This window comes from Caloenas nicobarica, chromosome 2 (genome assembly GCF_036013445.1).
Source record: "Caloenas nicobarica isolate bCalNic1 chromosome 2, bCalNic1.hap1, whole genome shotgun sequence".
Lineage (NCBI taxonomy): Eukaryota > Metazoa > Chordata > Aves > Columbiformes > Columbidae > Caloenas > Caloenas nicobarica.
The window spans coordinates 89,824,851-89,845,569 of NC_088246.1; the positions used below are offsets into that span (position 1 = coordinate 89,824,851).

The following is a 20,719-nucleotide window of genomic DNA, read 5'->3' on the forward strand; positions in this document are numbered from 1 at the left end:
GGTCAGTCATGCTGCCATCAACCCTGTTGCCAACTCTTTGGAAATTTGATTGTGTTTTTCTTATTGTGTTCCATTTTGCTCTGTCTGCTTTCTAAAAGTCTATATATTTCTCTGTTATCCTTAAATGTGAAGAGGAAAACTCAGTCTTGATTTTCCAAAATCACTGTTCTGGTCGATTAATTTAACTGGAAGCATGTAGAAAATCTCATGTTTGTGTTTCTTTGCCATTGAACCATTTCTTTCTTCACTGGCTTTTCACTAGATAAGCTGTATAAATTAGTAGTTCTTACATTTCTTCTGTTGTTAGCATTCTGCTTTCACCTGTCTAAAATCTTCATACTTCGATTTGGTTGCATATTTAATGGAAAAATATGTATGTTAAAGTTCCTTCAACAATTTTTGTCTCTTTCCTGCTATTTTTAGGATAACTTTTCAAAATATTTTCAATATTGTAAATAAAAACTATTGTAAAGCCCCTGTAGTATTTTCTCTAGAACTATAGACGAGTATTACTATTCACAGCATCAAACCTACCATCACTAAAGCCTAATAGCAATACTATTTGAATAAATAAGGAAAAGACAAACAGAAATTTTGATAAAATTGTTATTCTGCTCCTAATGAGATGTTATGTACAAAATTATATATGTACATATGCAAATACAAAGTTTGGGGTTTTTTTTGTTTTTTGTTTGTTTGTTTTTGTTTTGGTTTGGGTTTTTTTGGTAGTCTCAGTTATTCAGTATGACTTTGAAGTTGTTATAAGTTTCATCCTCCACCATATCTCTCAGGTTTGTCTGGTTTTGTGAGCTCATATCTGGAAGCTATAATACAGCTTTCTTTGGCATCCCAGCAACAAGATATAGTATGTTGGCTGTGCCTCTCAGAAATTATTTCATTAAGGTTTTTGTTTTGCACAAAGCCTTCTGAACTGTCATAGTTCCTTGACTGTCTGTGGCTGAAAGGTAAAGGGGGCTGATTGCTGAGCTGCTTCTTTAATCCCGCATCCCATGATCAGGTGCTGTCTCCTCCTTCCCATTTCCATGTTTCTTAGCATCAATGAGCAGGTGTACACAAAAATTCTGCTTGCCTATTTACGAGGCCCAAACCAACGTTTTGTGCCAGGGGACTCTTTTTTCTGCTTACTCTGTTATTTAACCTGGGGGCTTGGGGAGTGTGAAATACTGTTCCCTTCTTGAAACAAGGAGAATCCTGAGATTTCTCCTCAGCACCTAGAAGTTTAAAACACCAGTTGTAAAAAAATAAAATGAAATGTTGCTTTCAGAAGGTCTTGGAGCCTACTAAAAGTCAGTCTTATTTGCCAAAAAGCAGGAAACACTTTAAAACTCAGTGTGCTAACACAGATGTTAAATCTTAAAGGATTCATGTATAATTTATTCAATACACTAAATTTACTATATGTAGTATACTTTCAGAATGTGCATTAAAAATGTGTTGTGAAATCTCATTCCTACCTGCTGAATGGCTGCCAAGTTTGGTAATGCAAGAGCATTTTGTTGTTTTACCCCTTCAGCAAAATCCTGCATTTAATTTTTAAATGTCCGTAAAAACTGTAGAAGCTTCAAAATGCCAGATTGGAACATTCAAAACTTTGAAAGTCACAGTGCAACAGTTTTGTGGGGTTTTTTTAATAACCCTCTGGGATCAGAACTAAAAACTCTAGTTCTGAACATACTCAAGTTTTCAGTTGCCAACTTCCAAGTTTCAAACTGCATTTTCCTCTATAAACCTGTCTTTGTTAAATATAAACAAAATGGATGTTTTCTGACATTTAGAAATCTCTGCAGAAGACAAAGAGGGTAAAGCACAGCTGGATGGATAGGTGGCATTTGTGAAAGTTCAGTCTTGGGCAGAGTTTTCTGTCGTTAAAGTTGGCGGAGTAGTCCAACACTGAGTGTTTGTTAAAGTCTTAGTAACTCTAAATTCTCCTTTAATATGCTTAACTTTTTCTTCTAATTTCATCATATTAATTCTGACAATTTTCCACATCTTGTTTGCATAGTCAATAAAATAAGCTAATTAAAACTTCAGCTACTTAAAGAATTGGCAGGGTATATAATTCTCACTTTTTTTTTATACTTTGGGCCACTATATTTGAAATAAAATTAAGTTGACATCGGCTCCTTGAAACCATATCAAGCTTTATATATTACTTAGTTTAGGTATGAAATCATAAAACTACCAGGAGATCTCAGTTCTTATTGAATTCCAAACCCTGGAAAACTAGGGCATGATTTGATGTTTATTTTCATATATTTCACACTGCTTGCTTTATAAGAAACTGTAATTTTCTAACTGTGGATGAACAGTAAAAGCTGGTTCTGAACAAATACAAACACACATAATGTTATTCCCAGGAGAATTGGCTGTTACATGTAGTAATTGGTGGCCAGATACTGCAGTGACTGTAGCCAATTAGTAAAGTTATCCATATGCTGTTGGACTTCTTGTAGGAGCTGCTGGCCTATCACTTCATATGAAAGCCTAACCAGGATGCCTTCTGTCTCTAGAAACCAGCTTTTTCTTTTTGGTGAGCCAAAAGGGAAAGCTGTGTTAAAAGGAAGTCCCTTTTTAATATTTTACTCTAGTTTTTCCCACAGAGGATAATCACTCCCTGAAGCTGACTGTCAGGAGCCTATTGGCAAGACAGGCAGATCCAGCAATTATAGCTGCAAGGACAAGGGGTCATGACTCTGTGGAAAGCAAGCAAAATGGTTCCTCTGAAGTATAGAGAGGTATAAATCTTTCTTAAGTGGCTTTACGTGTTTGCTGGAAGCAAGAATGGTATTATACCAAAGCATGCCTTGAAATTTCTGGTAACTTCAAAACCACCACTAACTCTGTGGCTGCTAATTTGCTGCTAATGTCTTGCTACTATACTTCTCTGTGACTACATTCTTTCTTTGCATTTACAATCCTGACATTTTCTTTATGGCCTCTTTAAACTCAGCTTTTGGACTCCAGCACACATGTTCAGTGAGAGCTAATTAGGCAGGCTGCAAGACACCCTCCCCAAACAAGTCACAACAGTTTGAAGCCATTCCAGTGCTGGACTGATGTGAACAATAAGGCAATATTACTCATGTTTGTTGACATATATTATTATGGTTATTGCCGTTTTACCCCATCTCCCCAGAGTATTGTTTAAATACATGATATAAGAGATGAAAGCAAGCAGATAATGAAAACAAAAAAAGGAAATATCATATAGTTGTTAATTTTTGGCATTGTGTAATTAAACCATCTTCTTTAATGTTATTTTTGCCAGTATCTAATTAGCAGGGCCATCTGCCTAAGAAGTGCTGGACCATCTGTCTGGAATATTGTTCTGTTAATTTTTTGTTTCTTGACTAATTAACTTCTTTCTCTATGAAATGTAATAGTACATTCTGTTTCTAAACTTCAAAGAAGTTCATATATAAAAATACACATGAATCTGTACCTGTCTACATGTATATCTTTTGAGTATCTGTATAGTTATAGGAGCATAGTTCTTCCAGGAGATCTGATTATACTCAGTTACATGTGCAACTACCACCCTAGGTGAAAGCCACAAGTTTTTGGTTGACCTGTAAGTACAACTAATACATCTCACCTAACACATTCTAATAGACCAGTCTTCTTGTTTGTGTTCAAATTTCAACTTTCCTGTCTGCATTTACTGATTAAAGATATATTTGGAGAAAGGGGCTATATTAAATTTATTTATTTAATTTATTTATTTAATTAGGGTTTTGTTTGTTTGCTTTCCTTTTATATTTTGTAATTTTTCTGGAAAATCATAGAATAATTTGGGTTTCAAGGGGCCTCCTTAGTTGCTGTATATTGGGCATGAAGAGAACCCCTTTATAGTTATTTCTTAAATGGGAGGGACACATGAAATTTATTCACTGCTCCTACAGTTTCCATGAATCTCTTTTAGTGTTCTTCTAAGGTATTTGGATAAGTCAGTTTGGACTGGGATTTTCTTTGCATTTATTTAGTTTGCCTGCTGAGGGTACAGTAGTTTAACTTTTAAGCAAGACTATTATTAATCATCCAAACAGAGAAGTTACTAAAATATATTTGTTGTTCCAAAGAATGTGATACATTTTAATACTGTAATTTTTAACTTAACATAGATAGGTGTTGGTTCTATATTTTTCTTTGTTTTGAAGATAGTAGTTTCATTATATAGCTTGAGTTGGAATTTGTTTCTTCTCTGGCTGGAATTTCTCTCTGCCCACTACCCCTTGAAAATGCTAGGAGGTATTTAATCTGAAGTTTTTGAAGCACTTTACAAACATTAATGATGTCAAATTTAAAATACTGATATAGTTATTTGTGATTGAACTTTTACAAAAAGGTGCCTGTCAAGAGTTTGAAACTTGAGTTCAAACTTAGAGTTAAGTGTGCACCAAAGCCATGTTTCTGTTCAGTCTGATTTTTTGTCAAATCTGTATCGAACATTCTGGTTTGTGTATTTTTTTAACTGAAGAAAACAGTATGTGTTCAAAAGCAAACCGTGACTTCCCCATTGGACTATGCTAGGTCAAGTTCAAGTTGTACCTGTCAAGTTCAGTCTTTAGAGTTGGCCACACTGACTTTCACAGGGTAAAAATCTCACGGCAGACATTTTGCACTGTTCTACTCATGACTTTATTTATGTCTACTAGACATATATATATATATATATAAAAAAATATATATTATATAATATATAATTTATATAATATAATATAAATATATATATAAATATATATATTTATTTATATATTTATTTACTCATGATTTATTTATGTCTACTAGAATATAGTTATGCTGAAGTTTGGGAAATTAGAAACAAACTTAGCAAAGGCATTAAATTTATAGAGGTGTTTGGAAGACCATATTGATAGCATAATTTGTAGAAGTTATGCTACTGTAAGTGGTGTCAGCTTGCTATCAGAAACAGGCTGATGTGCTACCTTAACCCCTACTCCTTAACCTGTGCAGCTACGTTCTTTGTGGAGATGTGTAGCAGTAGCTGATATCTTACTCATCCTTATTTTCTCTAGCAATAGCATTCACACCCCTGTTTCCTCTTTCCCCAGGGTGAACAAACTTGAGTGTCTGTAGTTTGGTTCAATGAATTTTGTTGCCAACTGAAGTGGAATTATAATATTAATTAAAAACCGTACACGGGATGCTGAAGGTTGTATTTTGCCATGTGAAAATTGCGGGTTCTTAATAAGAAATGTAGGAAAGAAAAGATCCCAACAGGGTAAATTTCAGCTGTGTAGGTCTTCATATTGAGTCAAATATCCAACATGGTATGCATATCGTATTTACATCTGAACTTCATGGGAATATTAGCAAATGGAATCAAGCAGGAGAATATGTCACTTTAATGGAAGTGTAGATAACAGTAGCATATTTAAGTAAACCTGGTTTTACACTTGCTTTCTAAAATAACTGTATAAAATATCTAAAATATCTGTATGTGTCTGCCTGGTCTTTCAAAATTAAAACTTTGAGATCTTAAGCTTCTACTGTCAGAAAACATGTTGTTATTATTCTGTTGAGACAGTTTGTCTTTATGTGCTGAAGAGTCGGGATACATTTTTCTGTTCTTTTTTCCACATCAAAATGAGGAATTTTCCACCCGTCTTCCCCCTGTATGTTACCAGTAGACCATGTTGAATATCTGAATTTCCATTTTGTGGGAAACTCCCCCAGATTTCCTGAAGATTAGAAGAAAAATAAATAGCTTTATATAGAAATGTTTGTCTATACCTGCTCTTTTCATTCAATCATCAATAGGACATATGTATTCATTACTGAATTATGCGGGAGTCTTATGGACCAAAGTACAAGACTTTGAACTACTCACCTCTTCAGATGCCTTTGTAATAGACTTCATTTGCAGCCTGCTCTGTTATTGTCTCCTCCAGCAGTGGCACCTGGGGCTAGAGGACTATAAGTACCCTTGATTTCAAAGATGGCATTTAGCTTTGTCACCGGTATGTCTGCACTTATTTCTTGTCCAGACAATATTACTCTTTTGGCATATGTTGTCAGAAACAGGGTTTCCCCAGAAGGTTTGCCAGTTGGTTAGCTTGCAAGCATATGTATTTCTAGATAGTTACAGGAGTTTGTTCTATCTGGGTTTTTTTGAGTGCTATTAATTGTGGTATCCAGAAATACTACATAATGTTTTAATATATGATATCTTTATTTAAATCTATGCATTTCGTGGATGTCAAAGAAAGAGAAGAATGTTTATTTTCAATTATTCTAACAATGGTATTAGGTGTTTTGTGATGTGTTGAACATTTGACTAAAAGCTAACAGTCTGTGATTGTTTCCAACTCACCACTTCTGAGTTAAGGTAACAGTGGGGGTACCACTTCTACAGACTCCACCAAGAGCCACATATCTATATTGTCACATTATGTATTGTTTCAGTCCTTCTTAGAAGTGTGGCAGTTAACAAGCTCCTTAAGGAGTCCATCACTTCCAGGCATAGATACCTGGCTTTCCTGATGTTGCAATGATTGTTCTTCTTCATATCTTTTTTTTTTTTTTTTTTGAAACAGTGTATAGTCTGGGTCTCTAGAATCACTTGGCAGAGAACAGGGGAGCAGAAGAGGAAGATGCTGTCCTAATGTTCTCTCACTATGATCAGAGTTAAAGCTTCTGCCTGACTTGTCCCAGATCCTCCAACCACCACCTGCTTGCAGAGATGCATTTTACGCTTTTCTCACATTTTGTGGAAAGCTTGAAGAACTGTCTCTTTTGGCTGCTGAATTTCCCTTCTCCAAATTCTGTTGATTTTCCTTTCCCAAACTTCAGTGCCTGAGAAATGTACTTAATTGTCTTGATTTGTGGTATTGTGTATTTTCGCATTTCACATCCTTCTCTTTCAAATTACTCTTTTACCATGACCAATTGAAAACAGGGTATATTGCCACTGAAAACTGATTTATTGATAAACATTTTATCTTTAATCCAATCATTCTGTCTTCTTTCTTCCTGCTGTTCATTCTTGGCATATTCCTCTCAGTTCAGTTTTGGCAAGAAGTTTACTTCAAACCTCCCTTTTAAGCACCTGTATTCCACTAAGTCTTTTTACTCTGGCCTCCTACTGGTGACTTTTTTGCTTCTCCTGGCATTTGGAATTTTTTGTGTTGCTTAGAGATAATGTATTCAGTATCAGATACTTGTATCTAATGACATAGACATACAGGTTCAGGGTGTCCTAATGGGTTGATCAGGAATTTATGTTGCTCATCCAAGAGCAGTCTTTTGTACTGTAATCTCTATTATGGACATAAATTGCTTTTTGCATTACAGAGTCAAAAGAGTTAAGTCATTGATGCTTTTTTTGGTCAAATTCAGTATGAGATTTCTTTCATGCTGCTAGATACATTTTCTTATAAACCCTAAGGTCATTCCTAAATGGATTATTCCAAAAGTTTTCAATATATTCCCCAATATGCTGTAGTCGTTCATCTGCAAAAGCAAATGCTGTAAATAGGAAGGTTTGGGTGGAGGAAAAGAAGTAATGGCATTAGTTTTTATAAGTCTTTTTTTTTTCCTGAAATTAAAAAGCTCATTCCTGGGCTTGTTGAAACACAAATCAAAGAGTACTGCATAACATACTCTGAGGGCAATTTCCCCCTAGTTTAAATAGGCTTTCACCCTATTATTTTTATTAATTATAGAGTCTGCTTGCTATTAATATAGTCTCCATTAAAAGACAGGTACAAAAAATTGGCTATATTAAATATGAATGAATGGTCTTTCATTATTTCCCGGTAAATAAAAATGAAAATGCTGTGGTTTCAATAAATAAGCAGCAGTGGTTAGTTTAGAAATGTCAGTTATTCCTGGTAAAATGTGAAGTGTTTTGTGGCATTTTTATCTAAAGAACATATGGATGGGCACTGTCAAGGTGAAAGAGTGCAGAGTGATTTAAAATGCACTCTGACTACAGAGCATATACGGGCATTCAAATATGTACATGTCTTGGCACATAAACACAAAGCATAGGACCTGCTCCACTGAACAATGGGGTTTGTAAGTCATAGCTCTTGAATGTTAAATATGGAAATAATTGGAATTAACTCATGCAGTGAAACTGTAGTACTGCAGACTAAGTGTTACAGATCTGGCATAAATCTGGTGAAGCAGAGACAGCCCAAAAATGAGGATAAATTGCTTCTGCTTTGCAGTGCTCTGTTTCGATGTTGTGTTGTATGTGTCTGCCCATTGCTCCTTTCTCTGAATGGATGTTTTGGTGATTCCAGTTAGTGCTGCAGCCATACCTTGCGAAACTAAAATCTCTGATGTTTGAGAGAAATACCGCAAAAACAGCAACAGGGCACACTTTCCCATGGCACAAGGTCTTCCAGCAGAGCTGACCTCGGATGCTGTGGTGACACAGCCCAACTCTACTGGGGACAGAGGTTCAGCCCTTCTCTGTGTTCTTCCTGCTTACTTTAGGAAGACTCATATGAAAATGGTTAAATAGCATCAGATGTGTCTGTGGTTATTTCTGCTGTAATGGTAGGTACGGTGAATCATGGGAATGGCCAACTTCACTTCAAATTAAGACACTGAAAAAACATCAACAGCAAAACTGCATTTCTATGGAGATAAAGCTCATAAGGCATTAATGGATGGAATCACCCACAGCTAATCATCAGTATGCCTGAAGTGCACATCTAAAGCATTGGCTTAGATAGTTTTGAGGTTTGTATTTCTGTTTTCCCTGCATTTCTAACTAATTCCTGTTGGTTGCAGGCAGTGGAATGGCAATGTGACGAAGCTACTAAAAGAGCCTGTTACAGTAAAGGCAAATCAAAGGTAAGCGTGAGAAAGCGGTTCTGCTTTAATAAAATTTATATGTTAATAGCAGGTGTGATTCAGTGCATAAATCTCTACCTTATGCATTTTCACTCTCTTCCTTTCTGAAAAGAGTTGTAGGAAAGGAGTCTGACACTCGTATATAAGCAGAGGAATAAAAACGAATATAGTGATTGTGAGGTGAGAGGTATAGTCATGTGATTCTGTTCTGAAATGATCAAGAGCTGCAGTTTCCAACAACTTGCTTTTTTGACTCTATAACATTTCCTATGTAATGGACTGTATTCTCACTTCATTTTCAGTGCTGTAAATTTTGAAAAACTGTGTAATTACTTTGTAAAATCCTCAATTTATTTCCCTGTGCAATTTTAGGAAACTTTTATATTTCATGTCTACTGGCACTATAAAGAAAATAATGTGAAATTCACTAACTTTTTAGACATGGGACTTGATATATTTTTAGTATTCAGAACCAATTCCTTATCTGGCCAACTACAATTTCTTTTATTCAGCACAGGTAAGTGCAATGCTAGGATGGAACCGATATTGATTCTCTGTTCCTTTATGACTGTCCTAAGCTGAAGCTAGTTATCAAATTAATTGTAAACCAAATCAGAATTGCATGTAATTTATGTTTGTAATTATTATACTGTTTAATCATTAAAGTTAATTGAGTTAAAACAGAAAGGGAAAACACATCAGCAGTGACAACTGCAAAAGAGCACACTGGCTTTTAGGACACACATTCAGTAGAACATGTCAGCATACGTTACTGACGTGCAAAACTCAAAAAAACCCAAGCTCAAAAACATATTCCAAAAGCATCTACCATCTACTAGAGGAGGAGTCTTTTCTGTGGTGTATAATCCATGTTCGATTCAACGATGCAGAAATATATGTTGCTATTACATAATTTTGCTAGGAGAAATGCCCAACACTGGTTAAATGTATTTAAGAATGGATCTTAGCATAGTATGTATGTGCAGATTTTCACTCATGCTTATCACACCCTTTTGAAGAAGATGGTGATTGGAAGTTATGCTGTCACTGTAAAGTAGTATATGTGCTATTCTAATAATGACCTCTGAGATTGTTTTTTAGTATAGTTTTCAGTTGGATAAAGATTTAGTGTTTCTTTTGTATCCATAGCCTTGTTTCTCATTCACAAACTAGAAGAGAAGTACAATCCTTATACACCATTACGTTTGAAGGTAATCCTGGGAGGAAATAGTTTGTTTCTTATTGTTACCATAGGGCTTTTTATTGGTGTGCCTGAAAGCTTTGTATGGGAGTTGCTGCAGAATGCAGAGGTATTGACTGAGGCAGTCTACCCAGCTGGAACGACAACTGTCTTTTTGAACTTTTCATGCCTCTCTTGCTTTTACTGATGTGGTTGAGGTTAAAATCAAGGGACAAATTTGTGGCTAGATAAAGGATAGCCTAATGATGTTTGTCTTTTATTGCCTTATGTCCAAGACTAAAACAAGGTCACTGTACTCTCTGCATAAGGAGCACTTATGCATGCACATGAGGAAATCGCCTGATCTGTGGTGTGCTCCTCTTCCTAATCAAACCACAAAAGCCTTCCCTTGGAAAAACTGGGAATTATCAGATGAGGAGGAATTCACTCCAGTGCTACAGTGAAGGAAAAGAGGAAATACCCTGGGAGACACAATTCCAGTTACTGCTGTCAGAAAGACTGCTTGCTTGCTTGTTGTTGTATAAACAGATTCAGCCCAAATTGGACAGTTGCTGAGGCTTGCATTCCTATAACATTTCTGAGGGCAAATTCAGATTTCAGGGCAGACACATATGGCTGTAGGGAAGGGACAGGAAAGCTTGGAGACAAAATATACAAGGTCAGCCCAGACTGGCTGTGGGCAAGTTATTCATTCAAATCCCGGTTTCTCTTGAAGCTCTGCTGACCACAGAGCAGCATGGGGGCAATGAGTTCAGGTGGCAAAACAAAAGGTCACTTTTCTGGTGGAGTGCCCTGAAACTAGAAGCTAGCTTTGAACCCTGAGGCAGCTGTAGTAGTTTTGAGATAACAGTCAGTTAAACACCACCTTTTTTTTTTTTTTATTTTTTTTTTTTTTTTATTTCCTACTTCAGAAGGAAGCTGCACAGAATTTTTGCCTCTGGCTGTCAGCAGTAGTTGTTGTTCTGTGGTTTATGCCTTAGGAGCCAAAGAGGGAAAAGAGCTGAAGGGGAAAATGTATAGGGACATCTGTCACATTTGACAGTGTAATGCGTGCTTGACTTTCGAAGGCTGATGTTTGTTACTGAGACTTCAGACATTTATCCACCAATTTAAACTGTTGCTTAAAATAACTAGTGGCTCCAAGAGTGAGCCACACAAAATTACATCCTTGTGGCCAGCATGCGTTAGCATTTAGAAGTCTAAAACACCACACATGGCTAAGATAATAAATTTGGCCTTTCATATTGTCACTTGTGGTAGGGACTTTTAGAAGAAGTATAAATATGCACAGTAAAAAAGAAATAAACCAAAGAGAGAATTTAAAAAAAAATATATATATATATAATCGAAGTAGAGCCTCTTATCCCTTGCTTATTTAAGATTCCAATGTTTGTATATGTTAGCATCTGAACCTTCAATAAAAGTATTAAAAATTAAACACAGGTGTGTTTAAAATGTTACCCTCTACAAGAAAGATTGCTGCAAATGGACAACCATATGCAGCCAGATTGTCTTTGAACTGTCAAGTCGGTCTTAAGTAGTAACCTAACCTGCTGGCTGCTGAATTGTTTCTAATAGTTGTATTTTGTTTCAGGTATGCTGATATAAAAGTAGAAATTACTTACTAAATGAATTTCTTTCTTTCAGAGGTGTTTTTCTAGGAGAATAGGAAAATATATGGCAAAGAGTTCAAGATGAACTGGAGAATAAGACTACATAAAAGATAGCCACCAAACCTACCACCACCCTGTGAATTAAAAATCCTTTTGTTTTGAAGTCCTTTGCATTCACCATTGCCACTTCTATGACACACATATCTTTTTTGCACATCTAAAAAGTGAACCAGTACAGCTGAGTCTGACTCCAGAGCTAGAAAAGTGACTCTGAACAATTCAGATGACTAAATAACAGAGTCCTTTTTCAGTAGGTTTTTGGGTGGTAATTGTTTCATTAATGACTATTTTTTAAAATTTGTTTTGTATTACTGTGGATTTGTCATATGGAAAAAAATAATAAAAGCTATTCTTTCACTTTCCATTTTGTTGTACTAGGTACCTAACAAAATTTTGATATGAGATAACTTACTTACCCTGTTGCAGTATGGATTGTTGTCAAGTTGGCACTGGACTTGGGAACATTTAAGAGAGAATCTTCTGAATCCCAGGAATGTCAGAGTTTAAAAAAATAGCATTATTTTTAAATAGAAAGAGTGGGTGATCAGCGTGCAAGTAATTTGGCAGTGCCATTATTTCAGGGAGCTCTGGAATATGAAGAGGAGAGATTGGATGGGTTGTAATGTCAGAACCCACTTATTTTTCCTACACTTACATTCCATGAATTGCTGCAAAAGGCAGGATGGAAACAGTCCAAAGAATAAATTACTATGTTATATTCTGTGAACCTTCTTGAACACCCTTCCCACCAAAGATTTGCCTTCATTTTTTTTTTTTTTAATGTAGTTGACTTGCAACAGAGAAAATGCCCCAAAGTGAAATAATTACATTTTAAATGGCTTATTGCACTGCTCAGCTCTGTTATATGGTAGTATATTAGCATCTGTTTGGTTGAAAAAATATATTAAGATGACAGTTTTGGTAAATTCAAAATGAAAACATTGTATTTTTACCCAATGGGAATCAAATCTTAATTATAAGATGTTTGACACTTGCCTTTAAAGGCTCAAAGAGAAGCTTTCAACAGCTACATTTTCATGAGAGACTAATGCAAATGTGGTTTCGAGGGGTATTTCTTCAAAGAGGTAGTTTATTTCTGAGAGAGCTTTCTAGTGTTTTGCCCATCTTGCTTTGCAGTCTATCTTGTGCCTGTTCAATTTATTCAGGATTATATTTCTTTTCTTCCAGGATGAGGGGCTATTTTCAAGATAAACAAGCAATACATTTAATATAACTGTAGGCCAGATAATGGGACTTCTGCACCATTACTATTCCATATATTTACTTACATGATTCCACTTAATATCTGTTAGAATTACATAGCTGTATTTTCATGAGGTGTTTTTTTGTTTGTTTGTTTGTTTATTTGTTTGTTTTATGCTTTACATGAGGCTATCTTGTGAATGAATGCTAGAGAACATTCAAATAGAAGGTTCCAAGAAACTTTTTCTAAGCGTACTGTTGATTTTGTTTATTTTCTTAGATAGGGATATTGATTTTTGCAGAAGGAATGTTTGAATCTTTCCTACATACAGTGTTGGGAGATTTTTAGTATTGCAGAAGGTGGCTTTCTGTCTGAATAAACAGTGGAAATTGCTGTTGGTTTCTAGCTTCTGAAATGAGAGAAATTAACATCATAGCGCTTTCACATCTCTCACTTCAGAGTTTACACAGAATCACAGAATGTTAGGGATTGGAAGGGGCCTCGAAAGATCATCTAGTCCAATCCCCCTGCCAGAGCAGGAACACCCAGATGAGGTTACACAGGAAGGCATCCAGGCAGGTTTTGAATGTCTCCAGAGAAGGAGAATCCACAACCTCCCTGGGCAGCCTGTTCCAGTGCTCTGGCACCCTCACTGAGAAGAAGTTTCTTTTCATATTTAAGTGGAACCTCCTGTGTTCCAGGTTGTACCCACTGCCCCTTGTCCTATCATTGGTTGTCACTGAGAAGAGCCTGGCTCCATCCTTGTGACACTCACCCTTTATATATTTATAAACATTAATGAGGTCACCCCTCAGTCTCCTCTTCTCCAAGCTAAAGAGACCCAGCTCCCTCAGCCTTTCCTCATAAGGGAGATGCTCCACTCCCTTAATCATCTTTGTTGCCCTGCGCTGGACTCTCTCCAGCAGTTCCCTGTCCTTCCTGAACTGAGGGGCCCAGAACTGGACACAATATTCCAGATGAGGTCTCAGCAGGGCAGAGTAGAGGGGAAGGAGAACCTCTCTCGACCTACTAACCACCCGCTTCTAATACACCCCAGGATGCCATTGGCCTTCTTGGCCACAAGGGCACAGTGCTGGCTCATGGTCATCCTGCTGTCCACCAGGACCCCCAGGTCCCTTTCCCCTACACTGCTCTCCAACAGATCATTCCCCAACTTGTACTGATACCTGGTTTAGCCAAACCTTTGAAATATACACTTTGAAGAAATCTTCAATACTAAAGAGGTTTATTGTTACCCTGTTAAGAACTTGTCACTAAGATTGATGGATGCATGTGTTTTAATTAGGAAGTCTGTGTATGTCATGATCGCGAACACATCAGATATACTTAAGCCTCATTCCCCTAAATTTTTATGTGTGGACACATAACCATGGAAAACAAATCATAATTAGTCTCCTCTGTCCTCTTAAGTATCACTGAATAGATTTATTTTCTGCATGGCAGGAGGAATGCCAGAATTACATTCGAGTGCTTCTTGTTGGAGGCAACCATCTCTTCACCTGTGGAACCAACGCGTTCACTCCGATCTGCACCAACCGGACGGTACGAGCTACATGTTTCGTCCCACAAGCTCAAGTCCTTTTTCTGAGCCAGCAAATTAAAAGGCAGAGCATGCCGTGCTTGAGTCCATGCTATTTGTGTATTGATGGGGAGCTGATCTGTAAAACACTGATTTAGCTAGTGGCAAGCTAAAAAGGAGAGTGAACCAATGATTTTTTTTGCAGTTTTTCCTCAGCTGTGGGAGAGAGCACAGCTATGAGCAGCTGAGTTCCGCCTATATGCCAATTTTCATGAACCTTAGGTATTTCTAAGACTCCTATCACTCTGTCAAGTTTGTATGGATTCAACTGGTTTAGTTGTAAAATGTGGATGGGTAGCTGCATACTGTGTAAGTTTTCTGCATACTGTATAAGTTTAAAAGTATCTGTATTAGTGATTTCTGACTGATGAGAATGAGAAATCTTGGTTGAGAAGATCTGTCATTCTGTTTCTGAAAGAAACCTAGTTATAATTTACATGTATCAAAGAAAGAGAGTCCATTAAGGATCAATAACAGTCATAATAAATTCAAAATGTCACTGTTTGGACTAAGCTAGCTATTTATTTCAGGAGACGAGAGGTGTTTAAATACAAAGAATAGTCATATCACCAAAAAACTCCTTGGCACACTTATATTTAAACCTATTGTACCTTTATTTTCAAATAACATATTAATATCATATTGTGGTTTTGAAAGTATCAGGGCTACTAAATCAGAGAGGTAGTTCTGCTGAACTGGAAAGCTTACTTTTTTAATCTTGTTTTTCGTGTGAGGTTCTTTCCTAGAACACGCCAACAAAACAAGTAATAGCTTTTTTTTTTTTTTTTTTAAATGTCAGCCACTTACTATGGTGAATTACTTAGTTGATTCTGACAATCATATCTGGGTTTTTTTGTCATAATAACAATCAATTAATTTTTGAGTCCCTCCTGGTATGAAACATTTTAGGCATGGTGACTAATGATTAACTTGCATGTTTTACATACCAAAGTGGCAAGAGTAAGATCAGATATTACAGTAAAGCTTTCTATATGACACAGTTTCAGATTGATGTAAAGGTCAGTTCATTACTGTTGTACAATACAAAAGCAGATAACTGATATTTATAATAGGATTTTCCTCAGACTGATACAGCTAGGCCGAAATGATAATTTTCGGTAATTTTAATCCTTTTTTCTCACTCTTTTACAGTTAAGTAACTTGACAGAGATCCACGATCAAATCAGTGGCATGGCTCGTTGTCCTTACAGTCCCCAGCACAACTCCACTGCTCTTCTTACTGCCAGTGGGGAATTGTATGCTGCTACGGCCATGGATTTTCCAGGAAGGGATCCTGCTATTTATCGCAGTCTGGGGGCCCTTCCTCCTCTCCGCACTGCCCAGTACAACTCCAAGTGGCTGAATGGTGAGTGCTGATGGACCATGAGACTCACCTCTTTTTAACCCGTGTTCTCTACATTAACGATCTTGAAATTCCATTATGAGAATTTTAATGTTTTTAGAGCATTGTTTATCTCATTTTAAAATTATTTTGCATAATATTTTTTTTTCTTCACAAATATAAGTACTATGGCATTTACTTAATATAGCTGCAGTTTGTAGATGTACACTTAAATATTACATATAAGTCATGTTTGCAGGCATACTGCCTGCTGTACTGGATCTCTCAAGAGCGCTTATATGACAAAGCTGAGTCAGCCAAGAGCAGTAGCTTGCCTGGAGCACAGTTAGGTTGAGTCCTTCAAAAACAAAATGCAGAAAATAAACAGTTTAGAATTGACTGAATTCTCCTGGCTTTCCCTGCAGGTTCCAGCCTTGAAAACAGCAAGTTGTGCTTTCAAGCTGCTTAGGTAGCAGACTGGTGTTTTTGATGCTTATTATAGCCAAAGGATAGGGGCTAGTCTGCAAAACACATCATAAAATTGTGTTGTAGAAATGACTCCTGTGTCATGAATGTCAATCACCTGATGAGGACTTCCAGCTGAGAGAAGTTGTGAACAGATAGGTATTCCTGAAATGTACTAATAACAGGTCCAATTGCTCTTTTATGTATTATAAGAGAAACAAATTATTCTAAAATGAAAATTGTTATTTAACATAAAATGTGAAATTATGCATATAATTTGCCCATGCTTGTCCCAGTAGAAAAAAAACCCCATGTTTTCATCGTGCAGCCTACATGACACACCAGTCAATATTCCCACAGTGCATTTTGTATTATGATGGGATTATTCTCACGTTTGAAATTAAGTACAAATATAAATCCTTCTAGCTTCAGAATATTAGGTCAGCTGAAAGTGACAGACTTTATTTTGAATATTTCAGTTCTTATATAATCTGAATGCTGAATTGTGATATTTGCTTGATGTATTTTCGTTGTACAAAGAAACCGTCAGAGGTAGCTTGGAGCAATTTGTGACCTTCTCTGAAGGTCAGCTGATTTTAGAATATTAATTAACAAAACAAAGCCAAACTGTATGGAACATAACAGAATTCTAGCAGTGCAAAAGAAATGTGAGAAGAAAAACGAACTCAGATATCCCTGTTCAGGCACCTTTAGTCCACACAGCCATGGTATTAGAACTAATTCCTGTGCCACACCTGGGTCCTTCTGTCAAAAGGAAAAACAATTCCTCACACCGAATTTTCAGTTTAACTGGATATGTTTTATTCCAAAGGGCAGACTACAATTCCCCCTCGGACTTCTCTGATTAGATTCACTGTATTTACATTTTGTCTATTTAAAGCTTCCACTGCACTTATCCATTCTCTGAGCTCACTCTTCTTCCTCAAAACTGTTTAGAACTAAGTTACCAGGAAAGTGTGGCTTTTATCTTTGGGGAGGAAGAACAAGATGAGTTTTGTAATTGTAACCTGTTCAAGCAAATCCAATAAAAGGCTGGAAGCAGCCCAGTTACCTACATGAAAGGGAGGGGAATGTCTTTTGGGGTAGCTAAGACTTGGGGATGCATCTGCTGGAGTTGTGGATTCTTCTGCTTTTATGTCAATTTGCCTGCTCATATGTGACTCAGTGCCAAGAAATTGCATTAGTCTTTCAGCGCTTGGATGGAAGTGAAGATTTTGCTATGTTCAGTGAGAAAGTAACACAGATAATCCTGCAAAAAACCCGTAAGGCATCAACTGGAATGGAAGCTTTCTAGTCAATATCTGTTCAGCAACAGTAGCTGACAGTTCCTGTAATTCAGCCTTGCTTTAGGTGTGCATGCACATGCACACGTCCGAATGTTTCCAATGTAAAGGAAATTTTTCTTTTACATCCAGGTTTGCCTCAGAGGCACAATGTTTTTTTTCTCACTTAGATTTTTCTGCTCTGTAAATCACGTTGGACGAATTCAAACCATCTCTGGGGGCAGTGGCAATACTTTAAAACATAGCTGATTATCTTGGTCCATGTGTTATTGCTACGCAATAAACACCTTGTTGATTCTAATGGCTAGCACAGTTCTCAGTGAATTCAGGGGTTGTCAGTGCCACCAATTAGGCCAAAGGGACATGCCTTATGTTTTGGTGATCTGCTGTCAGTGTTCATTGTAACTTGTGGTGATCTTGACATGGGAAGCTCTGAATCTTCATTGCAGAAGGAACCTTTTTCTTAATCTTAATGGTCAGAAGGTCTGTAATCACAGAAACAGTGACACACAGCGTGGGAGGAGAAAATGGAACTGATGTGTCATGTGGCTCAGATGAGATCTCATATTACCATGCTGTGATTCCAGCTTCTGGAATCATAGAGATCATAAATAAAATACATTTAAGTTGATGGCCTGTCTGAACTTCTCCGTTCATTCTGGTTCAGCCAGAGTCATGTATTAATTATCAGGTCCTGCCTTCTGCTGAGGGCCGTATAGGTCTGGAAGAAATCCACATCAGCTGAATAGATATGTTAGCAGTTATTTTCAGCATATGTTACTGAGCATCATTCTGATTGGGTGTTTAACCCTAGCGAAATATGGAGAAGTCAATGAACTTTCATTTCTGTATTATCGTTTTCTCGATGCACTCAGCACTCAGTTATCTGGGGTGATGATGAGTTGGGATAGCTTGGTTAAAAATATGAATTATTCAGGGTATGTGTAAAAGTAAGCTACAATATTATACTGTGGGAGTATAACTGAAGGGAAAAAATAAAGTTTGAAGAACCCACAGTATGTGAAGCACAAAGATCTTGAGCAAGCACTGATCCAAAAAGGTAGATGGATAACACAACAACACTGCCAACACAGAAATCCTGTTGTTGACTGGAGCTAGTTATTGTGGAGCCATCTTAGAGAGTCTCTGAATATGCTGCTTGCTCACCGACTAGACAATCTGCTGACAACATCTGAGATTTCACTCCCCTGAATTTTGTCTGTTTTGACAATTTTATTGGCAGAAAGAACAGCTGGCCAAATGTTACATATATCTGCCCACTTCCTAAAAGTTTTTCCTATTTTGGAAAATTTTAGAGTGTAAACAGTCATGTCTTCTTCAGTGATAGAGGAAAGAAGCATCTGGAGGTAGTTATTGAGCTTGCTCTCTTTTAACATTAAGCGTAGTAATCTATTCAGCTCTTGATTATCTATGATTACAATCTCCAGTTTTAATTTTTTTACCTCAGTACTTCCCTCATCTTCTACAAAACAAAATTAATGCTCTGCTTATGGAGCCTATTTCTGTCTTCCTAGTGCTCCTATAGTCAACATTAAATGCACCTGGCCCAAATGCAGTGAGCAGGTTTTTGACCACAGTCATCACCATGCAGAGATTCTGCTTGTTTCCATGAGGAGATGCCATTGAAGGACTAGACTACCTTAGTGCTATGACCTGAGTATTCACCATAGTTCAACAGTTCTACAGGTTAGGTTGCTCACAAAGAATTTGTCAGCTGACAGTGAGACAAACCCCCAGTTATTCTCACCTTTCTTGCCAACTCTGTCAGTAACTCTGTCACTATTCTCAATCAAGAGGAACATGATCACCCAGATGAATTAACAACTGCTGCAAAACAGCGCTGTCCTCATCCAACTCCCCAGCTCACTGCAGGGTAGTAAAACTCAAAATATGAAGCAGAGAACCTGCCTGTCCCTCATGATGTCATGTTTTGGCCCTCTCTTTTCCCATGTAGTGAAAAAAAGTAATGCCTGAAGTTACTGACATGAATATATATATATGCACAAACAAATGAAGAAGGCAGAAAGGCTGCTTACCAGTAACTTACTCTTCAAGATGTGTTGTCCTGCTACCTACTCTCTCTTTCTCTCTGAGTCTCTGTTCAAGTACTTTGATGCCCGAGAGAAATGATTTGAGGTAATACAACACACGTTAAGGATTATGTCTAAAGCAGACAGCTCCGTTGGTTTCTTCTGCTGACCAAAGCAATCAGCAAGACCTTGAGCTTCAGCCAACTGCTCAAGTCAGTAAAGGGCAGCATGTTGCTAGAATGTTTCAAAATTACCTTTGTAGTATTTCATAAAAACAATTTTCTACCTTAACAGTCTGCTCTGGACATTATTAAATGATAGCAAATAAATAAAGTTTTTCATTAAGAAAAAAGTACACTTTGATTTACAGCTGGCATGTTGTTTATTTGAGTCTCTTTAAACTCCCAGTGTGACATAGACTTTAAATCATATCCAGAGTTGACTTTTGTAGTGTGCTTCTAACTGGACTTTGCTTTAGAGTTGATCTCCAAAGTGCAGTAGGGCCAGATTTCATCACCATTTGCTCTAGAGGACGGAGGTAAAGGGAATACTTATATTTGTATTCCACAGCTGCGGTGGGTCCAGACAGGCAAGGAAAAGCCTTCATTGCTTAGACTTAGAAACTTTTTCTGTAGTCCAACATTTACAGTTAGTAAAGGTATTTCTCCTTTCGACTCACCTCCTCAAATCAGTAAATGTTTGTTCTGATGCCTCAGTGTGCAAGTTTGCCTTAGTCTATAGTGTCTGTTTGCTTTACTTAGCCAATAAAAGGGCAAATCAGATGAAAGAAAAAATTGAAATCCCAATCAATACCTTTCTGTTTCATCACTTGGAGAAACACTGGGACATTTGGTTTCATAATCTGCCAAGTACCTTTGCTTGCAGTTGCTTGGGTCTCCATCTATCTTGAAAAACACTGTAACTTTTTCTTTATCCTAGACACACAATGATAGATGATATTGGAACACGTTAAATAAATAAAACCTTTATTCTAAATGTCAAGACACTTCATCAGTGGGCAGACTATAG

The 20,719-nt window shown here is 37.0% G+C and overlaps 1 protein-coding gene across 8 annotated transcripts in view; it reads left to right on the top strand.

Moving 5' to 3' along the window:
- SEMA5A (semaphorin 5A) overlaps positions 1-20,719 on the top strand; it is a 330,124-nt gene that overhangs the window by 171,710 nt on the left and 137,695 nt on the right. For all 8 annotated transcript variants that reach the window (XM_065628512.1, XM_065628511.1, XM_065628519.1 and 5 more), the window contains 3 exons: positions 8,788-8,850; positions 14,393-14,491; positions 15,681-15,894. In XM_065628512.1, coding sequence (XP_065484584.1) covers positions 8,788-8,850; positions 14,393-14,491; positions 15,681-15,894 — 376 coding nt within the window. The remainder of the gene's footprint in view (positions 1-8,787; positions 8,851-14,392; positions 14,492-15,680; positions 15,895-20,719) is intronic.